The sequence below is a fragment of the Macaca thibetana genome, chromosome 4, assembly GCF_024542745.1.
Source record: "Macaca thibetana thibetana isolate TM-01 chromosome 4, ASM2454274v1, whole genome shotgun sequence".
In the NCBI taxonomy this organism is placed as follows: Eukaryota; Metazoa; Chordata; class Mammalia; order Primates; family Cercopithecidae; genus Macaca; species Macaca thibetana.
Genome location: NC_065581.1, coordinates 39,975,658 through 39,994,206, shown reverse-complemented (window position 1 = coordinate 39,994,206; position 18,549 = coordinate 39,975,658). Strand labels below are relative to the sequence as shown.

The 18,549-nt window shown below is 42.8% G+C and overlaps 3 protein-coding genes across 4 annotated transcripts in view; 2 read left to right on the top strand and 1 right to left on the bottom strand.

Moving 5' to 3' along the window:
* DAAM2 (dishevelled associated activator of morphogenesis 2) overlaps window positions 1-18,549 on the bottom strand; it is a 979,794-nt gene that overhangs the window by 775,886 nt on the left and 185,359 nt on the right. The gene's annotated exons all lie outside the window — the stretch shown is intronic.
* The window catches only part of GLO1 (glyoxalase I), a 453,994-nt gene continuing 437,358 nt past the window's right edge, over window positions 1,914-18,549 (top strand). Inside the window, exon 1 of the mRNA XM_050787840.1 lies at window positions 1,914-1,923. The gene's annotated coding sequence lies outside the window, so the exon portion shown is untranslated. The remainder of the gene's footprint in view (window positions 1,924-18,549) is intronic.
* On the top strand, window positions 7,649-18,387 carry SAYSD1 (SAYSVFN motif domain containing 1). 2 transcript variants are annotated; one of them, XM_050787838.1, is made up of 2 exons: window positions 7,649-7,978; window positions 17,496-18,387. In XM_050787838.1, the coding sequence occupies exons 1-2, from the start codon at window positions 7,772-7,774 to the stop codon at window positions 17,838-17,840; spliced, it is 552 nt and encodes a 183-aa protein (XP_050643795.1). In that variant the 5' UTR covers window positions 7,649-7,771; the 3' UTR covers window positions 17,841-18,387. The 2 variants fall into 2 exon arrangements, with proteins under 2 accessions (XP_050643795.1, XP_050643794.1); XM_050787837.1 differs by lacking the exon at window positions 7,649-7,978 and adding an exon at window positions 9,152-13,622.

Below are 18,549 nucleotides of genomic sequence, written 5' to 3'. Positions count from 1 at the left end.
GTGTGTGTGTGTGTGTGTGTGTGCAACAAGGCTGTTTATTTCACCTGGATACAGGCGGGCTGAGTCTGTCTGAAAAAGGAGTCAGCAAAGGGTGGTGGGATTATCATTAAGTTCTCATAGGTTTGGGATAGGCGTACAAAGTACCTTCTTAAGGGCGGGGGAGAATATTACAAAGTACCTTCTTAAGGGCAGGGGAGAACACATCCTATCAGTTAGGGTGGGGCAGGAACAAATCACAATGGTGGAATGTCATCAGTTAAGGCTACTTTCACTTCTTTTGTGGATCTTCAGTTGTCTCAGGCCATCTGGATGCATTCGTGCAGGTCACAGGGAATATGATGGCTTAGCTTGGGCTCAGAGGCCTGATATTCCTGTCTTCTTACATTAATAAGAAAAACAAAACAAAATGATGGTGAAGTGTTGAGGCGGCAAAAATTTTTGGGGGTGATATGGAGAGATAACAGGTGATGTTTCTCAGGGCTGCTTTGAGCGGGATTAGGTGCGGTGTGGGAACCTAGAGTGGGAGAGATTAAACTGAAGAAAAATTTTGGGGTAAAGGGTGATATTGTGGGGTTGTCAGAAGAAGCATTTGTTATATAGAATTATTGATGATGGCCTGGATGCGGTTTTATATGAATTGAGAAACTAAATGGAAGACACATGGTCTGAATAAGAGAAGGAGAAAAACAGGTATTAAAGAACTAGGAATTGGTAGGACCCACGACATCTAATTAGAGACTGCCCAAGGGAGTTCAGCATAATTATTTGCTTGGTTGCAGAGTTTTTGGGCTCTATCCTTGAGTTTTTTAATGCTGTCATATACCAGGCCAGATTGATTCAGGTAAAAATAACACTCTTCATTAAAAGATATACAGAGTCCTTCTTTTTCAGCAGTGAGTAAGTCAAGGCCTCGGCAATTTTGGAGGAAAGAGAAATGCAAAGCCAGCAATTGTTTGTTAAAGAAGGACTAGAAACGGCTAGGAGAGAGTGAGTGAGATTGTGTGGTGGAGATAGCTGGGGAGAGGTAGAGGGTGGCATAAGAACGGGAATGAGAATAAGAGTGAGTATAAAACTAAGGGATAGGACTTTATCAGGGTGAAAGTATTGGAGGGCGCCCTGCTGCAAAGATCATCTATCCACTCTAAGAGGGAGTTAAGAGTGGTGGTTTGGGGATAGCACCAGGAGATATCAGCTGTGATGGCTTGGAGAAACAGTGTAAACTGGCAGTGTAAACAAGGGCAGGGCATTTATGAGTAGCTGAGAATGGTGAATAGGAGTATGACTAGACAGAAGATAGTAAGGATGACAAGTTTTGTGGGCGCAGTCTAAGTAGTGGGGGTGACTGTGTAAAGCCCTGTTGCAAAAAGTAGGGTAAGGATGAATAGACTTAATAGAATGAAGGGATGTATTAGGCTCATGAGGGTGATTACTGTTCTTCAGAAATTCCAGTGAGTTTAAGGGAAGTAGGGGAGAGTACCTGGGACTTCCAGGAGGAAGAGGAGAAGTCAGGCTGGCTGTCTGACAGACACAGTTTTATTCTGGAATGGTGAACCCAATGGGGAAGGTCCTGCAGGTGGATGGCAACTGGGGTACTATAGATGACTAAGCAGGGTCTGGTCCATTGAGGCTGTAGAGTTTGAGGGGTTAGATTCTTAACAAGAACTGATCGTCCAACTAGGGTGTCTTCATATGGCTGGGAATCTGGAGTAGGTAAGAGAAGATTAGCAGCCTGGCGAATTTCCTGTCTAGCCTGTTGGATGACTGGAAGGCAGTCGCCCAGAGGGACACAACAGCACTTTTAATAGAGTTTCTAAAACAAACTGGTGTTTTCACTGTGAATCTCCTTCTCTGGCCCAAATCACTCACTGCCTTTACCATTCTTACTACAATGCGGTTTTTAGACCAGTGGTTCTCAAAAGGGGGCAAACTTGCCTCTTAGGAGGCATTTGGCACTATCTAGAGACGTTTTTGGTTGTTACATCTAAGGGAGAGTGCTACCGGCAACTAGTGGGTGGTGGCCAGGGATGCTGCTAAGAATCCTACAATACACAGGACAACCCCCACAACAATTTTCTGGCCCAAAACTTCAAAAGTGCCAAGGCTGAGAAATCCTGTTCTAGGCACATCATCATCCAGGCTACTCCCCTCTGCTTTATATGGTTTGTCATATAAAGCACAGTGCTCAGAACTTGGTATGTGGTACCTGCAAGGATAGGACCAAAGACAGCATGAATGCATGGGAGTATCAAGAAAATATCTTCGGACTGGGCACAGTGGCTCACACCTGCAATCCCAGCACTTTGGGAGGCTGAGGCGGGCAGATCACCTGAGGTGAGAAATTCAAGACCAGCCTGGCCAACATGGCGAAACCCCATCTCTACAAAAAATACAAAAAATTAGCCAGGTGTGGTGGCTCATGCCTGTAGTCCCAGCTACTTCGGAGGCTGAGACACGAGAATTGCTTGAACCTGGGAGGCGGATGTTGCAGTGAGCTGAGATCATGCCACTGTACTCCAGCCTGGGTGACAGAGTGAGACTCTGTCTCAAAAACAAAAAACAAAACAAAACAAAACAAAACTATATCCTCTCTCACTCTGAAAATGAGATTCATAGTAGCAGCTAAAACATTCACCATATATCCCTCCTCCTACCCAGTCTGTGGTCAGGGAAATGTTCCAAGTCCTATTGAAACAAATTGCTCTCAAGCCAATGATTAAGAAATAAAAACAAAGATATAAAAACATAAAGGGAAATCTAGAAGGAAGCAGAGTTCCCTCTGAGCATCTCCACAATGCTTTAATCATAATAAATTGAATCAAATTCATTTTGGTTTATTTTTTACCCTAAAGGCATAACTCCAGATCTTCTCTACCAAATTTTTGTCACCTGAATAAATGATAAATTGTCTCTCATATTTTCACCCAAGACACTCCCAAAAATATCAAACAGGACACAGCAATGTTGATCCATTTCTTGACCCTTTTTGGGTAAGGGTGAATTGACCAGCTATGAATCCACTTAATTGTAGATTACATTTATTTACCTGATATAAGGAAACACCAGGTCCAGATGTTTTTACTACTAAGTCCGACCAAAACATTAAAGAAAGAGTTAATTCCTATTTTATTCAAACTGTTCTAGAAAATTGGGAGGGGGGTGGAAGATGGAGGCACACTTCAGCTTATTTCATAAGGCTAGCACAATCTATCTAAAAACCCAACCCTTTTGAGGACAGCACATGAAAAGAAAATTATAGGAAAATCTCATTAATGAACAAAAGATGTCAAATTTCTGGAAAATTCTCAAACTGAATCTAGCTTTGAGTTTTATATTTTATAAAGTGACTTGAGTTTTATTTATTCCATGAATGGAGGATGATTTAACAACAGAAAATCGATCACTATACCTCACCACATTAATAGATTAAAGGAGTGGGGAATCAAGAATGAGCATACAGGGACACGGGGAACTTAAAATGTTCTTCTTGGGTATTGGGTATGTATGTATTGGTTACTATTTGCTGTGTAACATGCAACTGCAAAATTTCAGTTATGTAAAATAAGCATTTGTTTTCATACATTTTAGGGTAAGCTGGGGGTTAGCTATTTTAGGCTGGGCTCAGTTGGGCAGCTCAGCTTTAAACTGCAAGTCTCTGGGTCAGCCAAGTGACCACAGCCTAAATGTCTTTCATTATTCTTGGATTAGTTGGCTAGCTGTTGCAAGTTTATCTCATGGAAATGTGGAATATTATGATAATTTACTCAACAGGACAAACACACTTCAAGTTCCTGTTGCATAGTTTCTGCCATCATCCCATTTGGCCAAAGCAATTTGCATGGCTGAGTTTACAGTCAAGGAATGGGGAAGTATACTCTGCCTTTTATGGCGTGGATACAGAGAGGAACATAGAATTGGGCCAATGACTCAATTATATAACAGGGCCTGTATCAGTGCATTCTTGCATTGCTATGAAGAAACACCTGAGACTGGGTAATTTATAAAGAGGTTTAATTGGTTCACAGTTCCACAGGTTGTATAGGAAGCATAGCTGGGGAGGCCTCAGGAAACTTACAATCATGGCAGATGGTGAAGGGAAAGCAGGTAGGTCTTACATGGCTGGAGCAGGAGGAAGAGAGAAGGGGCGAGGAAGTGCCACACATTTTTTTTTTCTGAGACAGGGTCTCGCTCTGTTGCCCGGGCTGGAGTGCAGCAGCACAATCTCGCCTCACTGCAACCTCCGCCTCCTGGGTTCACGCGATTCTCATGCCTCAGCCTCCTGAGTAGCTAGGATTACAAGCGTGTGCCACCATGCCCAGCTAATTTTTGTATTTTTAGTGGAGACAAAGTTTCACCATGTTGGCCAGGCTGCTCTCGAACTCTTTGTTTCAATTGATCCACCTGCCTTGGCCTCCCAAAGTGCTGGGATTACAGGTGTGAGCCACTGCACCCAGCATGTCACACACTTTTAAACAACCAGATCTAGTGAGAACTCTATCACAAGACAGCACTAGGGGGTGGTGCTAAACCATTAGAAACAACACCCATGATCCAATCCCACCAGGCCCCACCTCCACACTGGGGATTACAATTTGACATGAAATTTGGGCAGGGACAAGGGCCACAAGGCATGTGGGCATTTTATTTATAATGTATATGTATGACACATATACATTATATGTATGTAAAATGCGGTATTCACAAAACATTTCATAATAAAAATTAATGAAATTCACACATTAAGCACATTTTGGGGACCCTTTTTATTTACTAGTCTCATAATCCTATCAAAGAGGAAATGAAGTTGGCTTGGCAGGAGTTGTTCTTCATGATTGTCTCTTTCATCTTTTCTTTTTTCTATTCTTTAAACCTCTTCCAAAAAGGATTTAAAGAGGCTTACAAAGCACCAAGAAAAAGTAAGTTCATGATAAATAAAACAAAGCAAAAAGAAAATAAGGTTTCCAAAGCAGGACAGAGCAGGAACCACGTTAGCACTGGCCTAGATGTTCTTTGTTTCCCTCTTTTGATCCTCTTTCCACCCTTCTCTACTTGTTCTATGTTCCCTGAAGGGCTCCTGTGTCTCCTGGCTTCTCCTATAGCTACAGGGCTCACTGGGTTCTGATAACTGCTCTGTCCTCCTGCTGCTTCAGGCCTAGAGACAGGTAGCACTTCACGTGAACCATCCCTTGCTGGCTTCCTTCATCCTGCCATACCTTTGTAACGTACTCCTTCACTAAGCCCTTCTTACTTCACCCTTTGGAAGTTGCCATGTTTCCTGTCAGGGACCCTGACTGCAACTGCCCACAAATCATATGCCTTAATTCTATATGCCTGCAAGATGTGGGTCTAAGGTCTTAGAGTCATCATCAAGTGGGAGACAAAATCAGTGAAAGAATCCCATCTCTCAAGAGCAGCAGACATACTGCTGACACCAAAATGGGCAAGAAATTTTCTCTGTGGGTTCTCAAAGAGAGGACCATTGTGGTGTAATCCCATTCTTTTCTCTTACAAACCATCTCTAATCCACTCAGGTCTCAGTCCTCATATCTCTTGGTATCCACACTCACTGAGCTTATCCAGTCTCACAGCTTTAAATATACACATGCTGATGAATCCCAGTGGGTGCCTCCAGTCCTGACTTTCCGCTCAATTCATTTTCACTATCTAACTGCCTATTTTTTGGATATCCAATAGGCATCTCGAGTTCTTTCTATGTCCAAAACAAAACTTTCAATGTTTATTCTGTAATCCTCTCTTCCCAGTATGCCCTCATTTCAGTAGAGGGCTCCAGCATCATTTGCCTGGTTGCTCAGGGCATGTGTGTGTGTATGCGGGGGCGGGACGAGTGGGGTAGCAACTGTCATCCTTTTTTTTTTTTTATAGTGACATGGTCTTGCTATGTTGCCCAGGCTGTTCTTGAACTCCCAGGTTCAAGCGATCCCCCTGTCTCGGCCTCCCAAAGTGCTGGGATTATAGGCGTGGGCCACCATGGCTGGCCCTGTCATCCTTGATACCTTTTTTTCTCACATTCTGCATCCAATCTGTCTCACGCCATGTTGGCTCAGATCTTCAAAATACATTCAGAATCTGACCAGTTCTCGTGACCTCCATCACTACCACTCCAGCTCAAACTACTACAATCTCTCATTCTACTATATTTATTCCTAGCTGTTTTCCCTTCTTCTATTCTTGCATCCTGGAAGGATCAAAGGATTATACCTCCATCAGCCAGTGTAATCCTTTAAAAATATGTCATATCATATTATCTCCTGCTCAAAATCCACTAACTGCTTCCCACCACACTTAGTCTTCACCATGGCCTACAGGGCCTTACATGCATGATCTTGTCCCTAGCATCTTTATTTTCTGTCATTCTTTCCCTCCCTCCTCCCCTCTCTCCCTCGTGCCCTCACTCCCTCCCTCCCTCCCTCCCTTCCTGACTCCCTCTCCCTCCTTCCAATCCAGTCATAACAGCCTCCCTGATGTTCTGTGAACAGGTCAAGCACGCTATTTGAGGCCTCTGGACATTTGCACTTGTTTCCTTTGACTGAAACACTCCTGTTCAGATATCTACATGCCTCACTCACTCATTTAAGTCTATGCTCAAATGACAAACCTTCAGGGAGGTCTTCTCTAATACCTCCACCATTGCCTACTTTGCTTCACTTTTCTTCACAGCACTTATCAGTACCTGGTATGACATGAAACATGTAGTTACACATTTGTTTATTGTCTGTCTTTCCATTTGGAGTGTAAGCTCTAAGAAAACAGGTTTTCTGGTTTGTTTTTTCCTTTCATCCCAGCATCCCCAGTGCCTGTGACTTGAAACAGAGCAGGCCCTAGGTAAACGTTTGTTAAAGGAATGGATGACTCCGTTCTGTCTAATTTCTCGATTCAACCTCAGCCAGATCCAACAAATATTTGAGTCTTAATTATGTGAGTGACACTTAGTTAGATACTTACAGCTTTAAGAACGTATAAAACAGCCCCTAACCTGAACTGTGTCCTTTTGGGAGGGTACTGATTGGGACAGGGCACAAGGAAACTCCCAGAGTACAGAAATGTTCTTTATCTCCATCTGGGTAGTAGTTACACAGGTGCATACATAAGAGCAAATCTACTGAGCCATACTCTCAAGATATGTGTATTTTATGTTGCATCCCAATGAAAGTTTTTGTTGTTGGTTTTTTAAGGTTCTGACGTATCTAGACACAAAACGAGACAATTTCCCAACGTGGCAAGAGCAATGATGGAGCTGCACAGCCTGCTTTGTGAGCAGTGAGAAAGTCACCCCCAGGTACTAAGATTGGCATACCCTTGATAAGAGAAAAAGGGTAGGATGTAGCGCTGGAAAGTCCTAGGGATCACGGGCGTCTCCCATGCCCTGGAACCATCTTCTCACTGTGGCGTTCTTTATTGGTGCCCAACAACAGAGATCCCGAATACAGGACGCCGGATCAGTGGGTGCTCAAGCCCTTAAGTGAGGTGGAGCAAGGCAGAGCGGCCCTTGGGAGAGGGGCAATGGGGCACCCCTGTGCTTTAGACTTGGCTTGAGGAGGTGACACTTCGCCTGTGAAGAGAGGACGGCTGAGGACACACGCCACCCGCTAGACTTCACAAACGAAGTGGACGCGGGTCACACCCCTGCGCACGCGCAGCAGGGGCTCCTGTCACGCAGGCGCACGGCGGCCCGGCGGGGGACGAGAGGAGGCAACGGCTGTGCGGCCTGCGGGCGCGCGCTCTCTTACCGGCCAACGGACGCGAGGCGCGCGCCATGGAACAACGGTTAGCTGAGTTTCGGGCCGCGCGGAAACGGGCGGGTCTGGCAGCCCGACCCAGCGCTGCCAGTCAGGGCGCACAAACCCCAGGAGAGAAGGCGGAAGCAGCAGCGACTCTAAAGGCAGCCTCAGGGTGGCTAAAGCGGTTCCTGGTATGGAAACCTAGGCCCGCGAGTGCCCGAGCTCAGCCCGGCCTAGTTCAGGTGAGAAGACGGAAACCTCGGCCCTAAGACGTGGCCTCGGAGCCACAGTCGAGGGGGCGGCCCTAGCTGCCGGGGGTGTGGCCCTAGCTGCCGGGGGTGTGGCCCTAGCTGCCGGAGGCGGGGCTGCTGGCGCTTCCCTCCTGCTCCAGGGCTGGACCGCTCATCTCCCGCCCCACGTGTCAGCACTGTTACCGGTTTTGATATTTTCTTTCCAGCCCGCGACCCATGCAGCTCCTGATTCGAGGCAGGAGGCGAGAGTCGAGGGTTCTGGAAGAAAGCACCTCTGCCCTGAATTTATTTACCCCGAATTGAGTTATCGTGACGCCCTGTGGCTTCGGGAAACCTCTCCACAACCAAGTTGAGCCACAGCCCTCTGCTAATGGAGGGTAAAAGGTCTAATTGGATACTGATCAAAAGTAGCAGTAATTAAAACTTCATTTGATTCGCACCTGGGGCACATGCAGCTAGTAGCCCACATAGCCTGTGACTTAGAAATGCATTTGAATACAGAATTTACCAAAGTGTGGTAACTGAAACTGCGGTAGTGGCAGAAGCTTATTCAAGTTCCACAGTCAATGTTCAAGACAAAAACAAAGTGATTTAGTATGAAAACCTTTTCACATTTAATTCTTTTGATAATCTCTTATTTTGCAGATGAATTTAATTTGCATCCTTTTGTGTTTTCATTTAGTTTTAACTCATCAGTAAAATGCTAAGGTGGCTTGCGGTGAGATTGAAATGTCTATGTGGAAATACAGGACAAAACGTATCAAGGGATAAGTGCTTTGTAATAATTTGTGCCAAGGGCTTTGTTCCTCCTAAATGTAATAAGAACTAAAAAATTCCCTTTAAAATGAAAATGTAGTGGAAGAAAAGTGTACCTTTCTCGCCTTAAAATTGTTTCCGTTAAGTTCATCTATTATTGCACATTTGATTTGAGGGAATTTTTAAAAATTAGTGAACCTATTAATTTTGATTTGATATTCTCAGTGATATACAGGATTCCAGGTGACTTGCAGAAAGGTGAAAAGAGCGCAGCAGAGTTCAAACAATTCTTGTGTGCAGTTTGTGTTAATTGTCTTTGGATAATTTTGTTGTTGACTAGAACTTTCTAAGTACAACACTTGCTTAAGATTTTAGAAACCATTTCCCTTATTCTTTTTCTCTCTGCAGTTAAAAACAATGTCTAACCCACGCAATGAGCTTTTGACTGTATGTCTCATTTCCAAAGGAATGAGATCATTGAGTTGGACCCAGAGAAACTGAACTCAGAGAAAAACTTCCATTATTGAGAACCCTGATGGCCAAAGGATGAGAGGAAATGCTGGACCTCCAGTTTCTTGTTAATTGCTCTGTTTTTCATAAGGGACTCTGCCTTAAGCTCGTTTTCATTGACTGTTACCATTTCTGGGTTTGCTCTGGTGTGAAAATTCTCATTTAATTTTTTTTCTTCAGATTCTGCCTCTAGTTTAGAAAAGAAAATTTCTAATTTACAATTCATGTCAGATAATTTTGATGGCACACTGTGGCCTGTCAGAGATTTTAGCATTCTATTTTTTAAAAATTATTTTTAATTTTTGTGTTTTAATTGAAACAGCTTTATTGAAATAAGATTTACATACTACAGAATTTATCTCTTTTAACATACAATTCAAAGATTTTTAGTAAATTTACTGAGTCATGCAACCATCACTACAATCCAACTTTAGAACGCCTCCATCACTCCAAGGAGACCCCTCATGCACGTTAGCAGTTACTACCCGTTTCCAACCCCAGCCCTGCACAAACGTCAATCTACTTTCTATCTCTATACATTTGTCTTTTCTGGATGTTTCATGTAAATGGAATTATACAGTATGGTAAACACATTTTTCATCTATTAATTTTTATATTCAACTAGGTTCAACATGTAGCCATAGCCAAATATTTTAAATTTTCCTTCTGGGAGTTTAAGAATGTTTATCTTTTTTGATACTTACTTCTCCTTCAGCTTTCTCTTTTTCATACTGAAACAGTCTTTTAAATGATTACATTCATTGATTAACTCCTCAATTTTCCCTTCTAGCAGAAGACCTTCCTTTTCACTCTCAAGGCAGCATCCTTGGATATTAATTACCTTTTGTAAGGTACCCCTTTCTTATGAGCACCATCTAGTTGTTGAGGCAGCAGATTTTCACGTTGTAGTTGAGATATTCTCTCCTCTACGTAGTCCCACTTTCCAAAGGATTTACTTGGCTTAGGTCTTTTTGTACACTTTATAAAACCAAAACCTTTTCTCTGAGAGAATTTCTTGTGTCGTGGAGTTTACTTTTTAGGGTATTGAATTTAATTTGAGCTTCGGAAAGTTGCTCAGTTAAAAACTCATTATTATCTTTTAGTTCAGAAATATCAGAACTCATTTTCTTTCTTGTAAAGAAACGTCTTGTGCTCTCTCTAAAGTTCTAGGTCTCTTTTTGTTTTCACACTTTGATCACGCTCACTTACAGCAGCAGCCAGTCTAGCATGGAATGACTCAACTTCAGCTTCTAGTCTTTCCTTGTTTTGTTTCTCCTTCTCCAGTTGAGACTTGAGCATTTTGTTCTCAGTTTTGAGGTCGTTAAGCTGTTGACTATACTGGGATACTGTTTTTGTTAACATTTTTCCATTGAGTTTTATAGTCTCTTGAAGGTCACCATTCATTTCTTTAATAATTTCAATGTCCTTAAATATTTCTTTTCCTTTTTGAGGTTCTTATTTTTTATTGTGTATACTTACATACACAATAAAGGCAATATCTCTCTTCAACAAGCAATTTTCATGCATCAGGTCTTTCTTTTTTCTATGACTGCAAGAATCTTGACTTAAAGTATTTCTTCAAGCCTTCAATTCCATTTCTAGTGATCCGATGGTCAGTTCAAGCTGTTCTTTTACTTCAACTTCTTTCCTATGTTGCTCCACTTTCCTTTCTAACTCTTCCCTAATGTTTTCATACAACATATTAGCATTTCTTCTCATCTTCTTCTTTTAAGGTGCATTCAAACTGTAGAGTTCTTGTTTCCATTCCACTTTTTAATATTGAACTGTGACTTCATTTCTTGTGTTTTGGATAGCTCCTTCTTCAGTACACTAAACTCAGTTTTCATATTTTTATTGTCTAGTGTAAGTTGTTCACAGATAATTTTTTTTAAGGTCCAGTGACTTTTCACATGAAATAAATGCATTGTGGATTTCCATTAGGATATGAGAATCATTACAATCCATTCCATATTGCTTAATGAGCATCATAAACTTCTTATAATGAGGGTAAGATTCCTCATGATCCTCTGAAGCTGTTTCAGATAGCCGAGTTAAGTCATCAGGTTCATCTCTAAATGAGTTTGCTTTTTGACCTTTTTCTCTTCATTTGACATTTTCTTTGCAGGCCTAGCATACTCTTCATTCTTCTTCCTAGGAAATCGCTGATGGTAAGGTTTTCCACTCTTCCTTTGTTGAATTAATTTATCATCGTCATCAGCAGATGTACTATCCTACAGGTTTTTTTGATACTGTTTTTTTTTTTGTTGTTGTTTTTTGTTTTTTGTTTTTACTTTTGTACTTCTTTCTAGCTTCTTCAACCTGTGGCTATTTATTTTCACTTTCAAGCTTTTCTTGTTCTTCCTCTGAGGTCACTTGTACTTCTTGTTCTGCTTTCAATGTTTGTTCATTCTTCCTTTCTATTGCTTTCTTCACAACAGAATCTTTCATTTCCATGGTAGGCTTTAGGGAAAGATGTTTTTCAGGAGGCCCTTCTCCCTTTTCATTTACTATGTATTTTTTTCCTTTTTTATGTGAAGGTCCAAGTAAAGACCTTGAAACACTCTCAGGGATACTCTGCTTGGTAGTAAAAGTCAAGTCTTCATCATCTGGTTTAGGGCATGAGTCAACACACAGTTTTTTGAAAATACTGAATGCAGATGCTTCAGAACTCCCAGAATCTTTTGCACTTGCTCCTCCTTTTTTCAAACTTGCATTCTTCTTGGATGCTTCTTCTGGGTGGTTGTTTTGAAGACCGTTTTCAAGTATCTTTTTTTTTAATGTTGCAAAATTTGTTGTGTTTGTCAGACCATCAGAAATAGCATGATCTTCTGCAGTCTGTTAATACATACTCTTGAGTATGCATATACTTTGTTGAAGAAGAATGCTAACTATACCTGACAAGCCATAATGTACAACAGCCATGAGGGCTGTTCTTTTCAACCTATCAACAGCATGTACATTTGCTTGTTTCTTCACTAAAATTCCACCTTTTGCTGTGTTTTGCAAACTATAAAGTGGTGTATTTCCATGCTTGTTCAGCACTTCAGTATTCACATGGTGTGAAGGCAGTTTTTCTGCCAGTAGTGTGTTCTCATTATAGATAGCATAGTGTAGTGCGTTGTTGCTGTAGACATCCATAAGATCTGGATTGGTGCCACGTTCTAGCAGAGTGATGACACAAATCTCTTCCTGGCAATGTACAGCCTTCATCAAAGGCATCCTGTTTCGTTTGCCACCAATGTCAGTCTGGCATTTTCAGTTCACCTGGAGAGTGACTGCTTCCACATGGCCATTGGCATAAGCCAAATGTAAAACAGTCCTGTTCATTCACAGATGAAGGAATACAGAAACTCTAGGATATATGCACAGTGGAATACTCTTCAGCCATCAAACTTTAGGACATCACCCCACTTCCAGCAACGTGGAGAAAGACCTGTTCATCCACAGATGAAGGGATACAGAAACTGTAGTATTCATTCACAATGGAATACCCTTCAGCCATGCACATATACTGAAATCATATCATCTGGAGCCACACAGTTGAACCTGTTATTCCCTTGATGAAGGGATGACAAAACAAATATATATCCAGAATGGAATACCCTTTCACCACAGAAATGGATGAAATCCATTTGCAGTCATGTGGAGAAACCTGTTCATCCACAGATGAAGGGATAAAGAAACTGTAGTATATATACACAAATGGAATACTCTTCATCCAGAAAAATATAATGAAATTACATCATTTGCAGCCACACTGTTGAACCTAGAGGTCATCATGGTAAATGACCTGTCCTGTCCACCCAACAGCTGAAGGGATAAAGAAACCACCATACAGATACACTGTGGAATATGCTTCAGCCATAAACCTTTGGGAAATCCTGTCATCCACAGCCACGTGGAGAAACCTAGAGGACATTAGGTCCAAAGAAATGAGCCTGGTAGAGAAAGTCCCACACCTTTTAATCTCAGGCATGGAGATTCCAAAAATTTTATCTCCTGTCCATCCACAGATGAAGGGATCGAGAAACTGTAATGTATATGCACAAAGGAATACTCTTTGGCCATCAAAATAACTAAACCATGTCATTTGGGGCAACACAAGTGAACCGCCAAGGCTGCAGCTGCCTCGTGCTATGCCATGGATGGAAGCCACTGTGGCCTCCATCTGGGCCGAGCTCTGACCACAATGATGCCTCTGCCCCCACCCGGGCCTCCCTCTGACCGACAATGCTGCTGCATCTTTTCAGTAGTCATTGATGAGGAAGTATCCACATCCTCCTTCCCACTACCAGATTTTGCTTGGAGAAAAGCAGTTTCCCGAAATAATTCTGTGACGAGCTTCTTCCACATTAAGACAAAAATGCTGGTAACTTTTAAAATTCCTATAGAAGCCTCCTGCTTCCCTCTCCAGCCATATCCCAGGCAAGCCCCCTGCATACCACCCTGCCCCAGAACCCATTCCCCATACCCATCCACCACTCCTGACCTCCAGGCCTTGGCTCAGGCTGGCTTTCTGCTCAAAGGCTCTCCTTTGGAGTCGCCTGGCTAAGCACAGCTTTGCCTCACCCCTCCAAAATCTAGTAGTTATCTTGAATTTCTCCCTTTCCCTCACTATCATTCATTCATTCAACAAAAATCTTGTCATGTGCCCACCGTGTTCCAGCCTTTGTCCTAAATCCTGGGAGACAGTGTGATTAAGACACAAGTGCTACTCTTGTACAACTTGCATTTGAGCTTGGGCAACAGGGAAAGGAGGACAATAAACAAAACCAGATAAATGCTATGAAAGAAAAAAGATAGAACCAGTAGATTGTGATAGTGAATTAGGGGTGAGGGTAGCAGAGTACTGTTTTAAATCAGCTGAGCAGGGAGAACTCACTAAGGAGGAGACATTTAACAAGAAGAAACCACCCTGGCAAAAACGGGGACTAAGCCAAGGGCACATATGGTGACAGTTTTGCTGTTTGTAGTAGGAGGGGGCCAACCAGGTGATATGTGAGGGGAAGGTAGCATTCCTCTCAGAGGGAACCACAAGTGCAGAGGCCCTGAGGTAGGAAGCAGCCTGATATTTGAGGTATGGCAGTGCCTTCCTTGGACCATGCCTGTGTGTGATGCAACAGTCATAAACACTTCTTCACCCAGGTTTTACAGCAGAAGGGAAGTGGTACTCAGACAAATTCCAAATGAGGCAGAGGAATGTCCGTATCTCTCCTCTTCTTTGTTTGTTCCCTTCGTCAGTTTGTTTACCCCCCCCCCCCCCGCCCCCCACACCCATCTCCCTCTAGCTCCCTAACCTTTCTCTTGCCAGCCCCTATAAAGGCCCTTAATTAAATAAAATGGGTTTTGGAGGAGACCATCCTAGGATCCCAGACTGACCTCATCTCTGCCTATCACTAGTTGTATGGCTTTAGGGAAATTACTTAATCTCTTAGTGTTTTCTTATCAGTAAATTGGGAATAATAATGCCTGCCTCCTGGATTACAAGAGTTCATACATTTGAAGGCTCTCAGTAAATGGTGGCATAGGAGCATTCTTCTTTTTATACTCCCTAAATGATAAATTTAGTTTATTGTGAATTTCAACATGTACATTCAAAATGTATTTTGTGTCTATCAATCCATTATTTCCATCTGACTGCTGTCACCCCCCTGGTCAATGTCTGGCTCTCTCTTGCTAGGCCTCCTCCCCAACCTTTTTAGCACCAGGGATTTCGTGGAAGACAATTTTTCTACCCAGGGGTGGGGAGAAATGGCTTCAGGATGAAGCTGTTCCACCTCAGATCATCAGGCATGAGTTAAATTCTCATAAGGAGCGGGCGCCCTAGATCCTGCGCATGCGCAGTTCACAATAGGGTTCATGGTCTTATGAGAATCTAATGCCACCGCTGATCTGACAGGAAGTGGAGCTCAGGCAGTAATGCATGCTCACTGGCCACTCACCACCTGCTGTATGGCCTGGTTCCTAACAGGCCACAAATCCATATGGGTCCCGGGATTGGGAACCCTTGCTCCAGATGACAGCTGGAGCAGTCTTAAATGAAAGGTGGATTATAAGTTCCCTGCTTAGACCTTCAGCTGTTTCCCATTTCCAGAATCTTCACTGCAGCCTGCCTGGCTGTACTTGATCTGGCTCCCACCCTCCTGCCCTCCCTCCTTAGCCCTGTCGTCTCATGCTACTCTCCCCCTTGCCCAGTACACTGCCCAGATGCATTCTTCTTGGGCCAGAAGTACTGTGCATGCATGTCAAATCTGAAACAGACGTTTCTTAGAGTATCAGGGGTCAGGGATGTGGCTGATAATATAAGGGCCTCTCCAATCAGACTTTCTAATCGAACCGAAGAGATACTAATTTCAGTGTTGATGCTATAAAAAGAAGGTTCTGACAAAATAGAACTTCTGAAGCATCATAAATCAGATAACCAGTATTTGTGATCCCCTTTTAAATATTCATGTGAAGAAGAATAGGGGATGTAACTGAAGAGATGAATTAAAAGTTCTGCTATGTATTGAGAACCTAAGTATGGGATGCTGTGTTTGGATCTGGAGACACGTTGCCTTCTGGTACTTAAACAATCTGGCATCACACATCACATGACCTATATTAAAAGAGAGACACTGTAGTACTAAATAGTTTGATGCTCAATGAGCAGGAGAGCTAGCTGGTGCTTGGGGAGGCAGAGGGGGCACCCTCCCTGATGGCCAGGGAGGTCAGGGCTGACAGTTCATGAACTGTGCTTGCCTGGATGGAAGGCAAATAGTTGAGGAAGAAAGAGGAAGTGGATGGAATTCTAGGCCTGAGATGAGGACTGAGAATATCTTTGGGTAATAAGACCAGTTAAGCTGGAGTAGAAGGGTCATTTATAGAACAAAAGATTGTGGATCCTGTTGTAATGGAATTTCCTAGACCACTGTGACCCACTAGTGGATGGTGAAATTAATATAGAAGATCTTGTCCCCTATTAAAAATGTTTTTAAAATAGAATAGGAAATACAAGAGAATGTCTCCGGGAGGGTAAGTGTTGACTTGTGAAAGGTTGTTGCATATATGTATTCTGGGTTACAGTCTCAAATGTATTCCTTATTGTAGGGCATGCTCAAAGAGTTCTGAGAACAGTGGACTGGACACAGAGCTGTCTAAATACCTGTGTCTGCCATTAGCATCTGGCACAGGAGCCTGTGTACTGGCATTTCAATCTGTTGAACAAATTGAGGGCCTTGGGTTCCAGCCCAAGGAATTTGGATTTTATCCTGTAGGCAGTGAAAGTTTTTGAAGATTTGTGGGCAGGAGGATGATCGGTCTTTAAGAAAATTCATTTAGCAGTTGTACATAGGATGGCTTGGGGAGGGAAGAGATAGGAGGCAGGGAGTCTAGTTAGGAGACATTGGCTGGGCCTTGGGTGAGTGACAACGACCTGTGTAGGTTAGTCACGGGGATGGGAAGGTAAGAGGGCCCAGTAATGGCTGTAACAGTGGTTTTTGTTGTTTTTGAGACAGTGTCTTGCTCTGTCACCCAAGCTAGGGTGTGGTGGTGCAATCTCAGCTCACTGCATCTTCCATCTCCCAGGTTTGAGCAATTCTCATGCCTCAGCCTCCTGAGTAGCTGGGATTATAGTCATGTGCCACCATGCTGGCTAATTTTTGTATTTTTAGTAGAGATGAGGTTTCACCATGTTGGCCAGGCTGGTCTCAAACTCCTGAGCTCAAGTAATCTGCCTGCCTCAGCTTTCCAAAGTGCTGGGATTACAAGTGTGCGCCTGGCTGATTTGTTTTTTTTTTTTTTAAACGTGAAAAGGATTTTTGTTTCCTGTCTCTATTTTAGAATCATGCCAGTCATAATATTTTAGGTCATCTAATCAGATCAACAAAGGTACGTTGACTCTGTGTTTGAAGCATTTGTCATGACTGTTGCATTATCGGTTATTCAGGAGTTTCCGTATGGGGCACAAATTAGCTCTTCTTAGCAGCAGACTAATCTGAAGAAATGACTCCCACGAATAAGAATCTGTCTGAATGCTGTAGGGCTTTTATTAGGTCTCATCTCACTAAGTGCTGATCAGTTTTGATTCAGTTGGAGCAGAGGACATAGTTCTTTGGAGGTGATTGTTTTAGAGAGTAGGGTGAGAGAATAGAAATCAATGAGCCAGCAGCCTTCTCACAGCAATGAAAACTGCCTTTTCAGATTAGTTTTGATCATCTCAGCTCCATTACCCTTTATTCTTTCTTTTGTTTGTGTATCCTAGGAAGCGCCGCAACCCCAGGGCAGCACATCACAGCCACCATGGAACATAGCCATTCCTCTACCATCATGCTGGGACCAGTCTTTCCTGACCAATATCACCTTCTTGAAGGTTCTTCTCTGGTTGGTCCTGCTGGGATTGTTTGTGGAACTGGAATTTGGCCTGGCATATTTTGTCCTGTCCTTGTTCTATTGGATGTACGTCGGGACACGAGGCCCTGAAGAGAAGAAAGAGGGAGAGAAGAGCGCCTACTCTGTGTTCAATCCGGGCTGCGAAGCCATCCAGGGCACCCTGACTGCAGAGCAGTTGGAGCGCGAGTTACAGTTGAGACCCCTGGCAGGGAGATAGGACCCAGCTGTGCCATCATGCAGCTAACTTCTGATGTCTTCCTCACCACTGGCTATGGATTTGATTTCAGGTGTATAGGACTAAGGGCAGCTTGCAGGTTAGCTCTGTGACTGCATGGTTCTTCTACATTCTTTCCCTGATCTTTTGCTGCCATTTGATCTTTGAATTTCTCTTTAGTGTTGGGGAAACTCTCTAAAGTACATTCACTGTGGGTCCGATGCAATTTATAAAAATTATGTACTCAAGAAGGGAGACCTGTTTGTCTCATTTCTCATCTGTTTGGGGGATGATTTTAGAGCACTAGAAAGGCACTGGGAAGATTCTCAGCTTAAAACATCCAGCCATTTGAAGTAATGATTAGGTACATCAGGGCTGCATTGTAAATGTTCTCTTTAAGTCTTTTAACATTTATAGCAATTTTTTTTTTTCCCAGAAAGTTTAGGTTGCAAGTTTTGGGTTTCTTGTTTGTTTTTGTTTTGCTTCCTGCTTTAATTCTTTCATTTTCAGTCATTACTGGTATTGAAAAATAAAATATCTTTAAAACATCTCTTCAGAAATAGGTCCCTCTTCATTGCCCATCACCATCTTCCACTCTCTATTATTTTGTCACCACTCAGTAAAGGAAGGTAGGAAGAGACAAAGGACTAAGTGCAGGTGTGGGGAGGGATTTCACAAGTGGTTATTAATAGCCAGTTCAGCAAGAAGTATT